We start from the raw sequence: 22,624 nt of genomic DNA on the forward strand, positions 1-22,624 counted from the left end.
GCTATAGATACATTAGTACAACCCAGTTGGCATATGAATATTGTTTACCGTTTTGCTTTTGTGAAATTAGAGACAATTGTTGATACAGAATTCAACTTGGCCAAATTCCGCACAGGGTAATAACTGTGGTTCCTTGCAAACACTCTTTTAGTCACAACCTTTTAGAACAATACAATGTTACGGCTGTAATAAACCCAACTTGTGGAGATGAAGTGGTTGCCTCATTACACTTCCTGCAGTTTAAAGATCTGATAGCCTCCAGAAACAGAAATCTGCTTTCACAACCTTGAGCTCTAACACTAGTCCAGCAAGAAAACATCAAAAGGCAGATGTGTGTGTGTGTGTGTGTGTGTGTGTGTGTGTGTGTGTGTGTGTGTGTGTGTGTGTGTGTGTGTGTGTGTGTGTGTGTGTGTGTGTGTGTGTGTGTGTGTGTGTGTGTGTGTGTGTGTGTGTGCGTGTGTGTGTGTGTGGGTGCGCATGTGCGTGCGTTGTTAGTGCTGCAGCACAAGGCGATCCAGGGAATGTTCTGTACAACTGAGCCTCTCAAACAGGAAGTGGTTTACCTGATTACATAACACACACAAAGAGGTAGAGGTTCTGGAGACTTGCCAGAGCCGCCACTCCCTGCCTGCTCCTCCTGGGCTCCTGGCATCGTAAGCGACGTCACCGCAGCTGGGCGGAAAGGAAGTGAAGCAATCAGCGAAGCGTTTTAACAATATCACAAACTACCTCCTCACTCATCCCATTGACTTCATCAGACACCACTCCCTCTGCATCTTATGTAAAGTGACGGTACTGTCATTCTCGATGAGTCAAACGTGCATCAGGTGTGACGGAATAAATGGCGCATCCGGTACGGTTTAGCTACTTTTGGGTTTTTGATGTAGTATTTCCACATTCAGGTCTCATGAAGGATTGTAATGGAATGATATCTAACGAGGGCCAAAATGTTTGAATAGTTCTCAGATCCATGTAGAGACAGATGATTGCATCATTTGCACCAAAGTTTGTTTTCAATTTCAACTAGTCATCTGGTATTCGTTATAAATCCATGATTCTCTCTTAATCACGAGCGTAGTGTTATTCTAACCGCTAAAGGCTGCATCTGAAATGACGCACTTTATTTTTGGTTTCTACTTGTCGTGGCGTACGCAGTAAGTCGTTTTATGGTGGTGTAATGTCAGGTCGTTTAGAGCACCGCCTGGGTCTGCCATAAAACTGTTGATGAAATCAGTAGGCAAATACAGTGCAATGTTTACCATGGCTTATACACACGTGCACACACACACACACACACACACTTTTTCTTCAGACTGAATATACCACTGACATATAAGAAGATTTTTATTTGTTTCTTTTTTTCACCTTTATCTAACCAGGCCAGTTGAGAACAAGTTCACATTTACAACTGCGACCTGGCCAAGATAAAGCAAAGCAGTGTGACAAAAACAACAACACAGAGTTACACATAAACAAACGTACAGTCAAATAACTCAAAAGAAAAGAAAAATTGAAAAGAGGGAAAACCTCTCAATGAGAGAAGGGCAACGGTGACGAGACACATGGTCAGGTTTTAGACCTGATTGTAGCCGAGCGTGTGGTTTGATATTGTAAGTGATGCTTATGGCACACAACAGTGATAATATGACATCACTCCCTATGATGATCTATCTGTGACGTCAAATGATTGTTAATACTTTAATGCATTGCCTCTTACTACTGTATACTGTATAAAGACAGGTTGTGATGTTTTTGGTTTATTCCTCTTCGGCCTTTCTGTCAGTCATAATTGAGTTAATTACGTTTATTAAATCTCACGTCATGCCTCTCCTAATTAAAACAAAAGAGGCAGCTTTCTACAGTAGCATCCTAAGTCTGCCTCTGTTGCTAGGCGTTAGGGGGTTTGGGTCTGCCTCTGTTGCCACAGAGTTAGGGTGTTAGGCTGCGTCCCAAATAGCACCCTGTTCCCTGTGTGGTGCACCACTTTGGACCAGAGCAGTGCACTGTAAATGGAATAGGGTGCCATTTGGGACGCACCCTTAGGCCAGTGCAGTGGATGATAAGGGTTCATGTCAGGGTGTCCCCTCAGGGACTTGTTAATGAGGACTAGAACGTAAGGGCTTCACCGAGGAACACAGCTGTTCAAGGTCCTATACTCTCTCTCTGATTGGCCCCATCGCTAGCCTGGTCCCAGATCTGTTTGTGCTATATTGCCAGCTCCTATGTTTCCGGCGAGACAATGACCAGATAAATTGGCAAGACAGCACAAACAGATCTGGGACCAGGCTAGCCCATGTCAACTGATCACAAGAGCTAGTAATAACAAACAAGTGAAGTGTACCATGGAAGGAGTAAATAAATAGAGTAAGATATTGCTTTGACATTTGTGTTGCCAGTTCCATTATGAAGTTCCATATGTTATTATTTCAAGAGGACAAGCTTTGTTAGAATAATACTCCTTAGTAATGATATGTTTATTTCCTCCATTCTTGGAAATTAAAAGGCCAGTGTACGAGAGCATAGTGTTGTGTTATTAAGGTGTGTCTTATGCTGAGGCTGCCGCTTGAATTCTGGTGCGTGTTCTGACTTTGCTGTCAGGACCAGGCATGTTTAGGAATGTATTCCTAGGAACACTACAACAACAGACAGTAACCAGGTTTCCATCTAACCATTTAATGCGAGTAAAGAACATGTCTGATAAGAAAATGTCATGACAGGCCTGATGTAAACTCTCCAAATGTCAACAAAACAAAATACGCTAGAGAAGGTGGGATCTTTTTGCGGATTTTAGAATCTTCGCAGGACAATCTGTCGCCAATTGGATGGAAACCTAGCTACTGACTTGAATTTGAGGAAGATAAATTCCCTGTTTGTCCCAAAGCTCTTACTCTGACTCCAGGGACACATTTACCAGAATGTAAAGTAGTGTCGCTCTTGCTCAACCACGACCATAGTTTTGTTCGAGCGATTGGTTAGAATGCTGCTTATTGAGTGTGAAGTGTTGTGGTGCAGAGGGTCCCTGGTTCGAGCCCAGGCTACTCTGTTTGTTCAAATGGTATTTTATTCCACATTTAACTCTGTACTGTACAGTCGTCTATAGTTGATCACTTGTGGTCTTTAGTGTGGGATGGTGCTTGGGAAACCACGCATCTTTCCTCATCTGGATCGAATCACCAAGCTGACAAGGTAAAAATCTGTCGTTCTGCCCCTGAACAAGGCAGTTAACCCACTGTTCCCCGGTAGGCCGTCATTGTAAATAGAATTTGTTCTTAACTGACTTGCCTAGTTAAATAAAGGTTAAATAAAATTAAATGTGCCCCTGATTCACAGTTTCAGTCTCAACAGCCTGTCAGACCAGCTCAAGGGACAGACAGACAAAAAGGAACAGGAAGTCAGTAAGGTGACCTGTTTCCTCCAGACCCACAGTCTCCTCAGTCAGTCTCTACTACTATGTAAAGGATCCTCTTGTCTTCCTCTGCATACCTATCTCTAATACTGCCTCCTTGCCTTGGCTTATCCGAACACGGGTTATGTAAGAGTAGATTACAGCATTATCAGCCTTTTATCTTAGGCGTTTGTTGTCCTGGCTCGCTCAATGGCTCTATTGTTGGTGCTAGAGCCTGTGTGTACATACACGTTATCAGCACTTGGAAGAGCCTGAGACATTTTTTTAATTGTGCCAAGAATGGGAGTTGTATTCCAATATGGCTCCAGTTTTAATTTCCACAAATGTCTTAAAGGTCCTGAAAATAAGCTTTTGAGTGACTAAAATATCACCCATTATATTTTTTTGGGGGGGGGTATAGAAATGCTATAAAACAAAACTTTTTCTCGCATGGCTAACAACCAATGAATTTTGAAAAGACAAGCTGAGCGGACGGGATGTTTATATTCATGAGCTGGCCTTGACTGAGAGCTCTTTGAAACACCTATGTCAAGAAACTTGGATGCAGAATTGCAGTAAAATCATCTCAATCAAATTTGTTGAAACACAAAGCAACTCAAACAACATTGAAATTGCATCAATTATGTATTTTTTTTTATATACGGTTGAAGTCTGAAGTTTACATACACCTTCGCCAAATACATTTAAACTCAGTTTTTCACAATTCCTGACATTTAATCCTAGTAAAAAATCCCTGTTTTAGGTCAGTTAGGATCACCACTTTATTTTAAGAATGTGAAATGTCAGAATAATAGTAGAGAGAATGATTTATTTCAGCTTTTATTTCTTTCATCACATTCCCAGTGGGTCATAAGTTTACATACACTCAATTAGTATTTGGTAGCATTGCCTTTAAATTGTTTAACTTGGGTCAAACGTTTTGGGTAGCCTTCCACAAGCTTCCCACAATAAGTTGGGTGAATTTTGGCCCATTCCTCCTGACAGAGCTGGTGTAACTGAGTCAGGTTTGTAGGCCTCCTTGCTCGCACACACTTTTTCAGTTCTGCCCACACATTTTCTATGAGATTGAGGTCAGGGCTTTGTGATGACCACTCCAATACCTTGACTTTGTTGTCCTTAAGCCATTTTGCCACAAATTTGGAAGTAGGCTTGGGGTCATTCTCCATTTGGAAGACCCATTTGCGACCAAGTTTTAACTTCCTGACTGATGTCTTGAGATGTTTCTTCAATATATCTACATACTTTTCCTACCTCATGATGCCATCTATTTTGTGAAGTGCACCAGTCATTCCTGCAGCAAAGCACACCCACAACATGATGCTGCCACCCCCGTGCTTCACGGTTGGGATGGTGTTCTTCGGCTTGCGAGCATCCCCCTTTTTCCTCCAAACATAACGATGGTCAATATGGCCAAACAGTTCTATTTTTGTTTCATCAGATCAGAGGACATTTCTCCAAAAAGTACAATCTTTGGCCCCATGTGCAGTTGCAAACCGTAGTCTGGCTTTTTTATGGCGGTTTTGGAGCAGTGGCTTCTTCTTTGCTGAGCGTCCTTTCAGGTTATGTTGACATAGGACTCGTTTTACTGTGGATATAGATACTTTTGTACCTGTTTCCTCCAGCATCTTCACAAGATCCTTTGCTGTTGTTCTGGGATTGATTAGCACTTTTCGCACCAAAGTACGTTCATCTCTAGGAGACAGAACACGTCTCTTTCCTGAGCGGTATGACGGCTGCGTGGGTCCATGGTGTTTATTCTTGCATACTATTGTTTGTACAGATGAACGTGGTACCTTCAGGCATTTGGAAATTGCTCCCAGGGATGAACCAGACTTGTGGAGTTCTATAATTTTTTACTGAGGTCTTGGCTGATTTCTTTTGATTTTCCCATGATGTCAAGCAAAGAGGCACTGAGTTTGAAGGTAGGCCTTGAAATACATCCACAGGTACACCTCCAACTGACTCAGATTATGTTAATTAGTCTATCAGAAGTTTCTGAAGCCATGACATCATTTTCTGGAATTTTTCAAGCCTGTTTAAAGGCAGTCAACTTAGTGTATGTAAACTTCTGACCCACTGGAATTGTGATACAGTTAATTATAAGTGAAATAATCTGTCTGTAAACAATTGTTGTTTAGTCGGTTAGGACAAAGTATATGTCCTAACCGACTTGGCAAAACTATAGTTTGTTAACAAGAAATTTGTGGAGTGGTTGAAAACAAGTTTTAATGACTCCAACCGAAGTGCATGTAAACTTCCGACTTCAACTGTATATATACATCTCCCGTTTGTCATGTCTCTTGAGATATGGTTCACAGCTGCACTTACAGATGTGTTAACCTGACAACTGTGTCGGCGTTTTGAATGACCTTTCCCCCCTTTTGTTCCATGCTGGCTGAAGACCTAGCTAGCCAGTAACGAGCTAACACCAGACACAGATGAAAGGGGAAACATGTAAATATCTTTGCCATCGATGAATAGTGTAAACGTTTAATTATATTTGCTGACAGACACACTACAGTCAAATTTTGGCACCAGTAAAATAGCTACCTAGCTCTATAAATCACGCCCCTCCACAAACACACCTTCTCCGATGTTGGTTACAAGGCAGTACTTATTTAAATTAGGTAAGAGAATATCATGTTACCATTGGTTTAATAAAATTTGCGTTAGGGTGATGTCACCCTATTCCGTTAGTAATCCCGCCTCCTGAATCCAAGTGTTTGACATGGAGGAGGGTGTATCTCCCTCCAGCTCCCTGACAGACAGGTTAACTGTCAGTTACAGAGGGGACCTATTGTGCTGCAGAATGAGGACCCAAAAGCGACGTAATAGTAACAGAGTCTTTATTCCAGAATAAAACAAATAATGATTCTCCTGGATACTATCCTCTCGTCAACAGAGAGGAACGACTGGAGACGCGACCACAGACTGCAGGTCGCTTCAGGAAGGCACTGGCCGTAGCTGACATTGACACCTGCTCACACGCAGCATCTGAAGAAGGCAAAGAACACGACAGGGCGGAACAAGGACACAGGAACAGCAAACGTCAAACAAGAATCCGACAAGGACAGAAGCGGAAAACAGAGGGAGAAATAGGGACTCTAATCAGAGGGCAAAATAGGGGACAGGTGTGAAAGAGTAAATGAGGTCGTTAGGAGAATGAGAAACAGCTGGGAGCAGGAACGGAACGATAGAGAGAGAGAAAGAGGGAAAGAACCTAATAAGACCAGCAGAGGGAAGCACAGGGACAAGACATGATGAAAGACAAAACATGACAGTACCCCCCCACTCACCGAGCGCCTCCTGGCGCACTCGAGGAGGAACCCTGGCGGCAACGAAGGAAATCATTAATCAACGAACGGTCCAGCACGTCCCGAGATGGAACCCAACTCCTCTCCTCAGGACCGTAACCCTCCCAATCCACTAAGTACTGGTGACCACGTCCCCGAGAACGCATGTCCATGATCTTCCGTACCCTGTAAATAGGAGCGCCCTCGACAAGGACGGGGGGGGGGGAGGGAAGACGAATGGGGGCGCGAAGAAAAGGCTTGACACAAGAGACATGGAAGACAGGGTGGACGCGACGAAGATGTCGCGGAAGAAGCAGTCGCACAGCGACAGGATTGACGACCTGAGAGACACGGAACGGACCAATGAACCGCGGAGTCAACTTGCGAGAAGCTGTCGTAAGGGGAAGGTTACGAGTGGAAAGCCACACTCTCTGACCGCGACAATACCTAGGACTCTTAATCCTACGTTTATTGGCGGCTCTCACAGTCTGCGCCCTGTAACGGCAAAGTGCAGACCTGACCCTCCTCCAGGTGCGCTCACAACGTTGGACAAAAGCCTGAGCGGAGGGAACGCTGGACTCGGCGAGCTGGGACGAGAACAGAGGAGGCTGGTACCCAAGACTACTCTGAAACGGAGATAGCCCGGTAGCAGACGAAGGAAGCGAGTTGTGAGCGTACTCAGCCCAGGGGAGCTGTTCTGCCCAAGACGCAGGGTTTCGAAACGAAAGGCTGCGTAATATGCGACCAATCGACTGATTGGCCCTTTCTGCTTGACCGTTAGACTGGGGATGAAACCCGGAAGAGAGACTGACGGAAGCACCAATCAAACGACAGAACTCCCTCCAAAACTGTGACGTGAATTGCGGACCTCTGTCTGAAACGGCGTCTAACGGGAGGCCATGAATTCTGAACACATTCTCAATGATGATTTGTGCCGTCTCCTTAGCGGAAGGAAGCTTAGCGAGGGGAATGAAATGTGCCGCCTTAGAGAACCTATCGATAACCGTAAGAATCACAGTCTTCCCCGCAGACGAAGGCAGACCGGTAATAAAGTCTAAGGCGATGTGAGACCATGGTCGAGAAGGAATGGGAAGCGGTCTGAGACGACCGGCAGGAGGAGAGTTACCTGACTTAGTCTGCGCGCAGTCCGAGCAAGCAGCCACGAAACGGCGCGTGTCCCGCTCCTGAGTAGGCCACCAAAACCGCTGGCGAATAGAAGCAAGCGTACCCCGAACGCCGGGGTGGCCAGCTAACTTGGCAGAGTGAGCCCACTGAAGAACAGCCAGACGAGTAGAGACAGGAACGAACAGAAGGTTACTAGGACAAGCGCGCGGCGACGCAGTGTGAGTGAGTGCTTGCTTTACCTGTCTCTCAATTCCCCAGACAGTCAACCCGACAACACGCCCCTCAGGGAGAATCCCCTCTGGGTCGGTAGAAGCCACAGAAGAACTAAAGAGACGGGATAAGGCATCAGGCTTGGTGTTCTTATTTCCCGGACGATAGGAAATCACGAACTCGAAACGAGCGAAAAACAACGCCCAACGAGCCTGACGTGCATTAAGTCGTTTGGCAGAACGGATGTACTCAAGGTTCTTATGGTCAGTCCAAACGACAAAAGGAACGGTCGCCCCCTCCAACCACTGTCGCCATTCGCCTATGGCTAAGCGGATGGCGAGCAGTTCGCGGTTACCCACATCATAGTTGCGTTCCGATGGCGACAGGCGATGAGAAAAGTAAGCGCAAGGATGGACCTTATCATCAGACTGGGAGCGCTGAGACAGAATGGCTCCCACGCCCACCTCTGAAGCGTCAACCTCGACAATGAATTGTTTAGTGACGTCAGGAGTAACAAGGATAGGGGCGGATGTAAAACGCTTCTTGAGGAGATCAAAAGCTCCCTGGGCGGAACCGGACCACTTAAAGCAAGTCTTGACAGAAGTCAGAGCTGTGAGAGGGGCAGCCACTTGACCGAAATTACGAATGAAACGCCGATAGAAATTAGCGAAACCGAGAAAGCGCTGCAACTCGACACGTGACTTAGGAACGGGCCAATCGCTGACAGCCTGGACCTTAGCGGGATCCATCTGAATGCCTTCAGCGGAAATAACAGAACCGAGAAATGTGACAGAGGAGACATGAAAGGCGCACTTCTCAGCCTTCACGTAGAGACAATTCTCTAAAAGGCGCTGGAGTACACGTCGAACGTGCTGAACATGAATCTCGAGTGACGGTGAAAAAATCAGGATATCGTCAAGGTAAACGAAAACAAAAATGTTCAGCATGTCTCTCAGTACATCATTAACTAATGCCTGAAAGACAGCTGGAGCATTAGCGAGACCGAACGGCAGAACCCGGTATTCAAAATGCCCTAACGGAGTGTTAAACGCCGTTTTCCACTCGTCCCCCTCTCTGATGCGTACGAGATGGTAAGCGTTACGAAGGTCCAACTTAGTAAAGAACCTGGCTCCCTGCAAAATCTCGAAGGCTGACGACATAAGGGGAAGCGGATAACGATTCTTAACCGTTATGTCATTCAGCCCTCGATAATCCACGCAGGGGCGCAGAGTACCGTCCTTCTTCTTAACAAAGAAAAATCCCGCTCCGGCGGGAGAGGAAGAAGGCACCACGGTACCGGCGTTGAGAGAAACAGACAGATAATCCTCGAGAGCCTTACGTTCGGGAGCCGACAGAGAGTATAGTCTACCCCGAGGGGGAGTGGTCCCCGGAAGGAGATCAATACAACAATCATACGACCGGTGAGGAGGAAGGGAGCTGGCTCTGGACCGACTGAAGACCGTGCGCAGATCATGATATTCCTCCGGCACTCCTGTCAAATCACCAGGTTCCTCCTGAGTAGAGGGGACAGAAGACACAGGAGGGATAGCAGACATTAAACACTTCACATGACAAGAAACGTTCCAGGATAGGATAGAATTACTAGACCAATCAATAGAAGGATTATGACATACTAGCCAGGGATGACCCAAAACAACAGGTGTAAAAGGTGAACGAAAAATCAAAAAGGAAATGGTCTCACTGTGGTTACCAGATACTGTGAGGGTTAAAGGTAGTGTCTCACATCTGATACTGGGGAGAAGACTACCATCTAAGGCGAACATGGGCGTGGGCTTCCCTAACTGTCTGAGAGGAATGTCATGTTTCCGAGCCCATGCTTCGTCCATAAAACAACCCTCAGCCCCAGAGTCTATCAAGGCACTGCAGGAAGCAGCTGAACCGGTCCAGCGTAGATGGACCGACAAGGTAGTACAGGATCTTGATGGAGAGACAGGAGTAGTAGCGCTCACCAGTAGCCCTCCGCTTACTGATGAGCTCTGGCTTTTACTGGACATGACATGACAAAATGTCCCGCAGAACCGCAATAGAGGCAAAGGCGGTTGGTGATTCTCCGTTCCCTCTCCTTAGTCGAGATGCGAATACCTCCCAGCTGCATGGGCTCAGTCTCTGAGCCGGTGGGAGGAGATGGTTGAGATGCGGAGAGGGGAAACACCGTTAACGCGAGCTCTCTTCCACGAGCTCGGTGACGAAGATCTACCCGTCGTTCTATGCGGATGGCGAGTGCAATCAAAGAGTCCACGCTGGAGGGAACCTCCCGGGAGAGAATCTCATCCTTAACCTCAGCGTGGAGTCCCTCCAGAAAACGAGCGAGCAACGCCGGCTCGTTCCAGTCACTGGATGCAGCAAGAGTGCGAAACTCTATAGAGTAATCCGTTATGGATCGATCACCTTGACATAGGGAAGCCAGGGCCCTGGAAGCCTCTTTCCCAAAAACTGAACGATCAAAAACCCGTATCATCTCCTCTTTAAAGTTCTGATAAACGTTAGAACACTCAGCCCTTGCCTCCCAGATAGCTGTGCCCCACTCCCGAGCCCGACCAGTAAGGAGTGATATGACGTAAGCGATCCGAGCTCTCTCTCTTGAGTATGTGTTGGGCTGGAGAGAGAACACAATATCACACTGGGTGAGAAAGGAGCGACACTCAGTGGGCTGCCCAGAGTAACATGGTGGGTTATTAACCCTAGGTTCCGGAGACTCGGAAGACCAGGAAGTAGCTGGTGGCACGAGACGAAGACTCTGAAACTGTCCTGAGAGATCGGAGACCTGAGCGGACAGGGTCTCAACGGCATGACGAGCAGCAGACAATTCCTGCTCGTGTCTGCCGAGCATTGCTCCCTGGATCTCGACGGCAGTGTTGCGAGAATCCGTAGTCGCTGGGTCCATTCTTGGTCGGATTCTTCTATTGTGCTGCAGAATGAGGACCCAAAAGCGACGTAATAGTAACAGAGTCTTTATTCCAGAATAAAACAAATAATGATTCTCCTGGATACTATCCTCTCGTCAACAGAGAGGAACGACTGGAGACGCGACCACAGACTGCAGGTCGCTTCAGGAAGGCACTGGCCGTAGCTGACATTGACACCTGCTCACACGCAGCATCTGAAGAAGGCAAAGAACACGACAGGGCGGAACAAGGACACAGGAACAGCAAACGTCAAACAAGAATCCGACAAGGACAGAAGCGGAAAACAGAGGGAGAAATAGGGACTCTAATCAGAGGGCAAAATAGGGGACAGGTGTGAAAGAGTAAATGAGGTCGTTAGGAGAATGAGAAACAGCTGGGAGCAGGAACGGAACGATAGAGAGAGAGAAAGAGGGAAAGAACCTAATAAGACCAGCAGAGGGAAGCACAGGGACAAGACATGATGAAAGACAAAACATGACAGGACCAATAACTTTATGATCAAACTTCATCAATGTAGAAGCAACAGTCATTTTTCATACTTTTGCCATCATACTTTGATCTGGTTTCATCTAAATATCAACCAATTTCATGAAAAACTAGATTTTGACTGTTCAAGACCTTTAAAAAGTCATTGTTATCTAACTCCAAAACCTGTCGGTTCATGAACTTCAGAAGATGGTCGAGAATGGGAAATTGGACCGATAGCGTTCCTTTAATGTTGCCAATATTCTTAGTTGTGACCGGGAGATGAGTGGAATAGATAATAATCCCCATGAAATGCCTGTTTGTGAAGAGTAACTCAAAATATTTCTGCACAGAGTTGACACGGTGCAGAAACTCAAGGCATTTGTTTTAACTAGCCAGAATAGCAGTGGAAAGAGTCTGGGCCAAGATAAATATGGTCGGCCAGCTCAGAGCACACAGCAACTCATGAGTAAGCGCCAGCATCGTAGGGATCAATTTCCCATTCTCGAGTCAATCCAGCTCAGCTATTTAATGCTATTGAATGAACCAAAGTATGACTGTGCACAGCACAGCTCACACCTACAAACAAAGAAACAAGCCAACTTAAGCTCCTCTGACACACGTGTGTGAAGAGAGGCAGAAGTGAATCAGAGAGCCGGTGTACTTTGTTCTCTTGGGTATGCCAGTGTACATTTTAACAGTGACTATGCATGATGAATATCACTATCCATGTAAGGGTGCTTGGTAGCTAAGATATTCCTGTCTGGATCAAGGCAGCAGTTTTTCCATGTTCATTGTGAAATTCAAGTACGATCACTTTTCACCCAGGTGTTGTCTTCTACTTTCCTGGATGATTTATAATCTTCTCCCCCCCCCCCCCCCCCCCCAGTATGCCAGGGCATCACTAACCGGTTCAGCCTTCTGGGGTCAAAAGAGGGCCACTACTTGAACATGGTCAAGACCTACAGCAATTGTACCATTGTCCTGGAGAACCTGGAGGTCACACACATGGAAGACCACCATGATCTGTCTTTCCTCAGGGTAAGATAAAATGAACGTTAGCCTGGTCCCAGATCTGTTTGCGCTGTCTTGTCAGCTCCTATGAACAACGACCATAGGAGATGTCAAGATGGCACAAACAGTTCTGGGATCAGGCTACAGGTAAGGAACCCCTTTGTTTGGAGAAAGCATTGGAGAAAGCATTACTGGATGAAAACATCACAGCTGCAACAAAAAAAATGTCTCACAATCTTGTTTTAACCTACGGGCATGGTCCAAAGCTATTTCAACGGGTAAGCTGTCCAAAACTCCTCAATAGAGCCTTATAGCTTCAGTTGAGATAGTCTCTTAGGTTGCGCTCATACTTGTGACTAGGTTCAGTGGGTTACCGGTGGTAACCTGTGAACCTTGTCTAGCTATGAGGTTATAGACAGGTGAAGACCAGTAGGATCTGAGCTGGAGCCTCTAGGTCTGAAGTTGTTCACCCCTGGCACAGTGTGTGAAGACAAGGCCTAACCCAAATGTTTCATTGTTTGTCCACAGTCCATTCAGGAGGTGGGTGGCTATGTTTTGATCGCCCTCAACACAGCCAACAGGATTCCCCTGGACAACCTGCGCATCATCCGAGGCCACACTCTCTACAACGATGGCTTTGCCCTAGCTGTGTTGATGAACCATAACAAGTCAATGGGAGCAGGCACCACCGAGCTGTCTCTGACCAGCCTCACAGGTCAGTCTCTAGGCCTGTCCCTGCTCTGCCCAGGCAGTCTCTGTACCCAGCCGCATAATGAGTGTTAGGGTTGTGATTGAGGCTATGGTTAGGTTTGAACCAGGATGTGAACATGAAGGTAGGGTTAGGATATGAACCAGGATGTGGACACGAAGCTAGGGTTAGGGTTGAGCCTAGGGTTAGGGTTGAACCAGGATGTGAACATGAAGCTAGGGTTAGGTTTGAACCAGGATGTGGACACGGAGCTAGGGTTAGGGTTGAACCAGGATGTGGACATGAAGCTAGGGTTAGGGTTGAGGCTAGGGTTAGGGTTGAACCAGGATGTGGACATGGAGCTAGGGTTAGGGTTGAGGCTAGGGTTAGGGTTGAACCAGGATGTGGACATGGAGCTAGGGTTAGGGTTGAGGCTAGGGTTAGGGTTGAACCAGGATGTGGACATGGAGCTAGGGTTAGGGTTGAGGCTAGGGTTAGGGTTGAACCAGGATGTGGACATGGAGCTAGGGTTAGGGTTGAGGCTAGGGTTAGGGGTGAACCAGGATGTAGACATGGAGCTAGGGTTAGGGGTGAACCAGGATGTAGACATGGAGCTAGGGTTAGGGTTGAGGCTAGGGTTAGGGGTGAACCAGGATGTAGACATGGAGCTAGGGTTAGGGTTGAGGCTAGGGTTAGGGTTGAACCAGGATGTGGACATGGAGCTAGGGTTAGGGTTGAGGCTAGGGTTAGGGTTGAACCAGGATGTGGACATGGAGCTAGGGTTAGGGTTGAGGCTAGGGTTAGGGGTGAACCAGGATGTAGACATGGAGCTAGGGTTAGGGTTGAGGCTAGGGTTAGGGGTGAACCAGGATGTAGACATGGAGCTAGGGTTAGGGTTGAGGCTAGGGTTAGGGGTGAACCAGGATGTAGACATGGAGCTAGGGTTAGGGTTGAGGCTAGGGTTAGGGGTGAACCAGGATGTAGACATGGAGCTAGGGTTAGGGTTGAGGCTAGGGTTAGGGGTGAACCAGGATGTAGACATGGAGCTAGGGTTAGGGTTGCTTTTGGAGCTGGAGCTAGGTTATCTACACCGTTTTATTACATTGATTAATTCACATCAACATTCAACGTCCATCTGAAAATAAACGCATCTCTCTCCATTTTCCAGAGATCCTGAAAGGAGGAGTGAAGTTCTCAGGCAACCAGCTGTGTAACGTGGAGACCATCCAGTGGTTGGACATCGTGGACATTGACAGCAAACCCAACATGCAGTTACCTGAACCCAACAGAAATCGTCTCTGTAAGGAGCTCCTGTTACAGCACATTAAACAATGCGTCACATAAATGCACCTACCATAAGCCCATTCAATGTTTTATGTTTTTATACACCCTTGAGGCTAGATTTGTTCATGTTGTTAGATATTAACAGGAAGCTGCTTCACCCAGCGCAGCCAACAGTTTAGTCATGTTTAACTTTCAACTAATCAAATACTCCAACTTTGCTTTATTGAACATTAAAATACTGAAGTACACTATAAAGTATTAAAGTACACTGAAGTTGCAGAGTTCTTGAACTATTATTTTGATATATTTTCTGTAGGTAAAAAATGTGATCCTGGATGCTTCAATGGTTCATGTTGGGCGCCCGGCCCAGAACACTGCCAGACATGTAAGTCTGTAAACCATACTCTAATATTGTTGAAAGGTATACCGTAAGACAAAACAAGGGCTTAGTTGTATGATATCATAACTGGCACTTGCACATTACTGATGCTGTTTTCCTTCCTTCTAGTGACGAAGCTGAACTGTGCCCAGCAGTGCTCTAAGAGGTGTAAGGGTCCGTCTCCCATCGACTGCTGCAACGAACACTGTGCTGCTGGCTGCACTGGACCCAGACCTACAGACTGTCTGGTGAGAGACCCTAACCATAACCCTAACCCATCTTCACACTGTATCTGACCCAGACCTACAGACTGTCTGGTGAGAGACCCTAACCATAACCCTAACCCATCTTCACACTGTATCTGACCCAGACCTACAGACTGTCTGGTGAGAGACCCTAACCGTAACCCTAACCCATCTTCACACTGTATCTGACCCAGACCTACAGACTGTCTGGTGAGAGACCCTAACCGTAACCCTAACCCATCTTCACACTGTATCTGACCCAGACCTACAGACTGTCTGGTGAGAGACCCTAACCATAACCCTAACCCATCTTCACACTGTATCTGACCCAGACCTACAGACTGTCTGGTGAGAGACCCTAACCATAACCCTAACCCATCTTCAGACTGTATCTGACCCAGACCTACAGACTGTCTGGTGAGAGACCCTAACCATAACCCTAACCCATCTTCACACTGTATCTGACCCAGACCTACAGACTTTCTGGTGAGAGACCCTAACCATAACCCTAACCCATCTTCACACTGTATCTGACCCAGACCTACAGACTGTCTGGTGAGAGACCCTAACCGTAACCCTAACCCATCTTCACACTGTATCTGACCCAGACCTACAGACTGTCTGGTGATAGACCCTAACCATAACCCTAACCCATCTTCACACTGTATCTGACCCAGACCTACAGACTGTCTGGTGAGAGACCCTAACCATAACCCTAACCCATCTTCACACTGTATCTGACCCAGACCTACAGACTGTCTGGTGAGAGACCCTAACCATAACCCTAACCCATCTTCACACTGTATCTGACCCAGACCTACAGACTGTCTGGTGAGAGACCCTAACCATAACCCCAACCCATCTTCACACTGTATCTGACCCAGACCTACAGACTGTCTGGTGAGAGACCCTAACCATAACCCTAACCCATCTTCACACTGTATCTGACCCAGACCCACAGACTGTCTGGTGAGAGGCCCTAACCATAACCCTAACCCATCTTCACACTGTATCTGACCCAGACCTACAGACTGTCTGGTGAGAGACCCTAACCATAACCCTAACCCATCTTCACACTGTATCTGACCCAGACCTACAGACTGTCTGGTGAGAGACCCTAACCATAACCCTAACCCATCTTCACACTGTATCTGACCCAGACCTACAGACTGTCTGGTGAGAGACCCTAACCGTAACCCTAACCCATCTTCACACTGTATCTGACCCAGACCTACAGACTGTCTGGTGAGAGACCCTAACCGTAACCCTAACCCATCTTCACACTGTATCTGACCCAGACCTACAGACTGTCTGGTGAGAGACCCTAACCATAACCCTAACCCATCTTCAGACTGTATCTGACCCAGACCTACAGACTGTCTGGTGAGAGACCATAACCATAACCCTAACCCATCTTCACACTGTATCTGACCCAGACCTACAGACTGTCTGGTGAGAGACCCTAACCATAACCCTAACCCATCTTCACACTGTATCTGACCCAGACCTACAGACTGTCTGGTGAGAGACCCTAACCGTAACCCTAACCCATCTTCACACTGTATCTGACCCAGACCTACAGACTGTCTGGTGAGAGACAGACTGACTGACAGACAGGCCACTTTCACACGCTACTGTCAAGTGACCTGACCAGGAAGAGAGAGACAGATTCCACCTTCACATTGTACGGGTGTCATAAGGTGGGACAGGAGTGACCATGAACGATTCTATGCTTTAGTTAGGCTTTAAGTAGGGTCCAGAGTTCCTCCTGGTCAGGTCACGTGGTCTGAAAAAACCCTGGCTAGTCATAGGTCAAGAATGGCATCTCTCACATATACTAGGCCGTCTTTGTAAATAAGAATTTGTTCTTAACTGACTTGCCTAGTTAAATAAAGGTTAAATAAATAAAATATTTTTTTATTTATTTTGTAGTTATTTCTTCACCCAATAAATGTGTTAGGAAACAGACACGCATTGCATTTCACATTTCACACATCATTATTTCTGTCTTATGATGCTTCCTTTTGTCTTATTGGCTGGTGACCAACATACTTTACACCAGTAACACTGTTTTCTATCCACTTTATGATTAAAACCACATTGTATTGCTTTTGTATCCGGTGACCCTTTCTATCACTGATTAAACCCTGCTTTTTGACAGTGCCTTGAGAATCAGGCTTAGTCCCCGGCTGGGAAGCTAAGCCGGCGTCACCTATTCCTCTCTGGCTAAGCTGAGCCGTGAAATAGCAATGCAGTATTCTAATCTGTGCATACGGGTCTGTTATGGTCCTATTGCTCTGTCAATGATGGCTGGGCCGTATTTATTAGGACATGTAACATTTTAAAACATTTTTCAACGGAAAGTGAAAACAAGCGTTTCTTATTGGACAGGTTCAGGTAGTCCATTTCCTGTTTGTCTGTTGTCTTTGGTTTGTTGCTTAATGAACATAGCCCTGTTTGGTGCCGTAGGCCTGCCGGGACTTTCAGGATGACGGGACGTGTAAAGACTCGTGTCCGCGCCTCCTGCTCTACGACCGCAACCTTCACCAACTAGTCAACAACCCAGACGGGAAGTACAACTTCGGGGCCACCTGCGTCAAGACCTGCCCTCGTAAGCAAACCCCCATGTCCCATCCGTGTCCCCTTATGACCTTTTCTATGAGGCTACTGTATATGATAAAGGATATAAGGATTCATTAGAAGCTTTGTACACAGAGAGGGGGCTTCAACCGAGACTACAGAGAACACATATGAGTCTTTATTGACATTCAGTGATGTGTAACGTTCAGATATGGTATGCTGGTGTGCTGAACGAGGAGCCAGGTGATCCCTCTAGGCCAGTGTTTCCCAACTCCAGTCCACCAGTACCCCCAACAGCACACATGTTTGTTGTAGCCCCGGTTAAACTCGCCTGATTCAACTCATTGAGGACTTGATTATTAGTTGACAAGTAGAATCAGCTGAGTTTGTCCGGGGCCACAACACAAATGTGTGCTGTTGGGGGGGAGTCAAGGACTGTAGTTGGAAAACGCTGGCCTATAGGCCGGTGTATTACTCTAAGTCAGTCAGTCTGTGCCAGTCTCTCTGAGTTGAATCAGAAACTGCATAAACGAGGGGGGAAAAGGATTTAGGTTCAGGGAGTGCTAATACTACAGCTGCCTCCACTTTCTCCAGGCTCTTAGAATCAGCTCTCAGAAACTGGCATGCATACAATACTGTCCTATACAGTACACAATGCATTACATAGATTTGTTATATATTCTATTTTTCTCCCCTCAGATAACTATGTGGTGACAGACCATGGAGCGTGCGTTCGGACGTGCAGTGGTGGCACGTACGAAGTGGACGAGGGAGGGGTCAGGAAGTGCAAGAAGTGTGATGGACTGTGCCCCAAAGGTACAGTTGATACTGCCACAACGTCTAACGTTACTTTACATCCTCATGGCAGGGGATGATGACACTGCCTGAATGTGCCTCTCTGTAACATGGAAAGTTCACCCCAGAGTGTTATTCCGCAAAGATGCACTGCAGGGTTGTGTTCAATACAATTTTATTTCCAATAGAGGATTTTCAAATTCTTGAATTGGAATTTAATTTTACTTCTTGAACACAAATGTATTTTACCCTGCTGTACTGCGTTCGTTTTCTGGCTTGTGATTTCTCAAACATTTTAGTGTGGCAAAGAAATTAGAAGCCACGTTTGTTTTTATTAACATATTACTCATTTTCACAGTTTGCAATGGACTTGGAATGGGGAAACTTGACAAAATTCTGTCAATCAACGCCACCAACATTGACACGTTCAAAAACTGCACCAAAATCAATGGGAACATTGCTATTATCTACACGTCTATCCATGGGTAAGTGTTAAGAACATATAGAATTAAGACCTGACTCGTTTTTTACACCACACATAATGTGTTGTATTTGTATTTGTGAATATGGCAGATACATTTCACAGTTCTTGCTATTCCCAGGGACCCATTTACCAAAGCACCAAAGATGGATCCTGCCAAGCTAGACGTTTTCAAGACGGTCAGAGAAATCACTGGTAAGAGGCAGTGCAGACTAGTCTATTAACTAAACTAAAAGGTTATCAAAAGAGCCATGCTGTTGATTATTTTACGTTCAAATGTATTTGAATTGTCTTTTTTTTTTTTCGTTCTAAAAAAACAAACATCCAGGCTATCTGCTGATTCAGAACTGGCCAGAGAACATGACATCCCTCAGTCCCTTTGAAAACCTGGAGATTATTCGAGGACGGACCAAACAGTAAGATCACTGTTCAGTCTCCGCATCTATTATAGAGTGGCAGTAGTGAGCTGGTCAAGCCCTTAATAGCCACCTGGAACTTCTAAAAAATGAAGTGTCTCCCTCTCACTCCCCTCTCCTCTCTCTCCCTCCTCAAGTGGTACGGTGAGCTTGGCCATAACCCAGTTAACCATCACCCACCTGGGTCTTCGCTCGCTGAAGGAGATCAGCGATGGAGACGTGGTCATCACCAAGAACTCCAACCTCTGCTACACCAAGAAACGCCACTGGAAGCAGCTGTTCAAGTCCGACAGGCAGACCATACAGCTGGAGAGCAATGCCCACGCAGACGCATGCGGTAAATCATAAAGTCATTATTTTGTGATGATCTTTATTGATGTGTGTGGTCACATAACACCAAAAAAAAAGGAACAGCAGCAAACAGAGCAGTCGCAACAAACACCAACAGTCAACACCATAATGTCACATAAACAACTCGAGCCCATAATAAAAGGGTGATAACATGATGTTCTGTGTTTACTAAAACAAAGGTCACATCGAGGTATGTGGCTCTGAGATTAATATTGGCCCATGCCAATCTCTATTGTTGTGGCCATAAAACTGTGAAAGTGTGGGAGAACTAGGAAATGAACGCTAGCTTGTTGCTTGTACAGGGTTGTGTGAAAAGTGAAAAGGATATTTTGAATACTATATATACTTTATGTATTGGTTAAAATAATGATTTTGTGTTGATATCTATGTGTTTGTACATGTGTGTTTGCAGGGCTGCAGAACAACACATGTGACACAATGTGTACCAGATATGGCTGCTGGGGACCTGGACCCACCATGTGTTTCGCCTGTCAGGACTACAGCCGAACAGGAAGCTGTGTAGACTCCTGTAACCTACTAGAGGGGTGAGGGAGGATCCCTTGTCTGTTCTCCATGTATACAATTAAAGGGACCTGATTCTGCAAAGCTGAAGCAGTGAAGAAGAGTGAAATTACCTTTTGGACACTTGGCAAAGAAAACTATTGGCAACGCAAGCTATCAATTGAACATGGGTATTTTTGCGAGATGCAGTTTTGCATGGAATGAAATAGTAAAATCAGACAGAAGACTTGCCGTCAGCAGTACATGTAAGAAGTTCTTAAGGCAGTAAGGCGGCAATTAACCCAATTCATGAGAAGACAGTCCTCTCAGCTGGAATGGGAGCGCTTAACTCCTAGATATTTAACTTCGGGAGTCTCCTCTGTCAAACATTGAGCGTCACCTTGCTTACAGTGGAACTCTTGCTTTGAGGAAAGGGATCAATGCAACCATCTGCAAATGGAACCACTTAAAATCCAATGTTGAACGAGTAGAAAGTGTAGCCTGGTCCCAGATCTGTTTGTGCTGTCTTAGCAACTCCTATGGGACAATGACAATAAAGGTTGGCAAGACAGTGCAAACAGATCTGGGACTAGGGTAGTGGAAATATGCTACATGCTGACGTTTTGTCCTCATTCTGCAGGGAGCCACGTGAGACTGAAGTGAATAAGACGTGTGTGGAATGTCACCCTGAGTGTCTGCTCCTCAATGGAACCCAGACCTGCACTGGACCAGTATGTGTGTCTCTTATATTTATTCTATGTCTAAGTATTTGTCTCTATATTATAAACTGGGTGGTTCGAGCCGTGAATGCTGATTGGCTGAAAGCCGCGGTATATCAGGTATACCACGGGTATGACCCCCCAATTTTTTTACTGCTCTAATTACATTGGTAACTAGTTTATAATAGCAATATGGCACCTCGGGGTTGTGGTATGTGGACACCTGCTTGTCGAAACATCTCATTCCAAAATAATGGGCATCAATATGGAGTTGGTCCCCCCTTTTGCTGCTATAACAGTCTCCATCCACTCTTCTGGGAAGGCTTTCCACTGGATGTTGGAACATTGCTGCAGGGACTTGCTTCCATTCAGCCACAAGAGCATTAGTGAGGTCGGGCACGCAGTTGGCCTTCCAATTCATCCCAAAGATGTTTGATGGGATTGAGGTCAGGGCTCTGTGCAGGCCAGTCAAGTTCTTCCACACCAATCTCGACAAACCATTTCTATATGGACCTCGCTTTGTGCCAGGGGGCATTGTCATACTAAAACAGGAAAGGGCCTTCCCCAAACTGTTGCCACAAAGTTGGAAGCACAGAATCATTTAGAATGTCATTGTATGTTGTAGCATTAAGATTTCCTTTCACTGGAACTACAGGGCCTAGCCCGAACCATGAGAAACAGCCCCAGACCATGGTCAACTGTAAGTGCTGTTATTTTGAAGAGGAATAGTCAACTGTAAGTGCTGTTATTTTGAAGTGGAAATGTCTAGGAGCAACAACGGCTCAGCCGCGAATTGGTAGGCCACACAAGCTCACAGAACGAGACCACCGAGTGTTGCAACCGAGGACAGACAATTTTATGCGCTATGCACTCAGTGGTCCCGTTCTGTGAGCTTGTGTGGCCTACCACTTCGCGGCTGAGCCGTTGTTGCTCCTAGATATTTCCATTTCAAAATAACATCACTTACAGTTGACCGGGGAAGCTCGGCTAATGGCTGTATCCAGGCACTCCGCGTTGCGTCGTGCTTAAGAACAGCCCTTAGCCGTGGTATATTGACCATATAGGGGCGGCAGATAGCCTGGCGGGGAGGAGCGTTGGGCCAGTAACCGAAAAGTTGTTGGATCGAATCCCAGAGCTGACAAGGTTCTGCTCCTGAGCAAGTTAGTTAACGTACTGTTCCCCGGGCGCTGATGATGGTGATGTCGATTAAGGCAGCCCTCCGGACCTCTCTGATTGAGGGGTTGGGTTAAATGCGGAACACACATTTCAGTTGAATGCATTCAATTGCACAACTGACTAGGTATCCCCCTTTCCCTACCCCCCCCCCCCCCCCCCCCCGTGCTTTATTGCTTAATATACTATGTGTCTCTCCATGCCATGTCCCAGCACAGTAAGCACACTGTATTTCTCTAGCATGCTATTATTATACAATAGTTGTGTCTGTTAAATATAGTATGTCTCTTCACAGTTGTTTCTTTTAGATGTGTATGTAATACAAGGTCTTGCTATCCTCTTCTCTCTCTTTCAGGGCCAAGAGCAGTGTACCCAGTGCGCTAACTTCAAAGACGGCAACAACTGTGTCCTGGGGTGCCCTAGAGGGGTGCCAGGGGTGGCAGGGGGCAAGAACACCTTCATCTGGAAATATGCAGATAAGATGAAGGTGTGCCAGCTGTGCCACCAGAACTGTACCCAGGGGTAAGTGAAGGAATCTGTCACAACTGCATAAATACCGTAATACACAAATA

General features: G+C 46.2%; 1 protein-coding gene across 2 annotated transcripts in view; it reads left to right on the top strand.

Moving 5' to 3' along the window:
• The window catches only part of LOC120020248 (epidermal growth factor receptor-like), a 61,414-nt gene that overhangs the window by 28,695 nt on the left and 10,095 nt on the right, over positions 1-22,624 (top strand). For both annotated transcript variants that reach the window (XM_038963788.1, XM_038963787.1), the window contains exons 2-15: positions 12,316-12,467; positions 12,969-13,155; positions 14,297-14,428; positions 14,729-14,797; positions 14,921-15,039; positions 17,506-17,647; positions 18,316-18,432; positions 18,770-18,896; positions 19,014-19,087; positions 19,221-19,308; positions 19,446-19,645; positions 20,072-20,204; positions 20,801-20,891; positions 22,408-22,574. In XM_038963788.1, coding sequence (XP_038819716.1) covers positions 12,316-12,467; positions 12,969-13,155; positions 14,297-14,428; positions 14,729-14,797; positions 14,921-15,039; positions 17,506-17,647; positions 18,316-18,432; positions 18,770-18,896; positions 19,014-19,087; positions 19,221-19,308; positions 19,446-19,645; positions 20,072-20,204; positions 20,801-20,891; positions 22,408-22,574 — 1,798 coding nt within the window. The remainder of the gene's footprint in view (positions 1-12,315; positions 12,468-12,968; positions 13,156-14,296; positions 14,429-14,728; positions 14,798-14,920; positions 15,040-17,505; positions 17,648-18,315; positions 18,433-18,769; positions 18,897-19,013; positions 19,088-19,220; positions 19,309-19,445; positions 19,646-20,071; positions 20,205-20,800; positions 20,892-22,407; positions 22,575-22,624) is intronic.

The sequence above is a fragment of the Salvelinus namaycush genome, chromosome 25 (assembly GCF_016432855.1).
Source record: "Salvelinus namaycush isolate Seneca chromosome 25, SaNama_1.0, whole genome shotgun sequence".
In the NCBI taxonomy this organism is placed as follows: domain Eukaryota; kingdom Metazoa; phylum Chordata; class Actinopteri; order Salmoniformes; family Salmonidae; genus Salvelinus; species Salvelinus namaycush.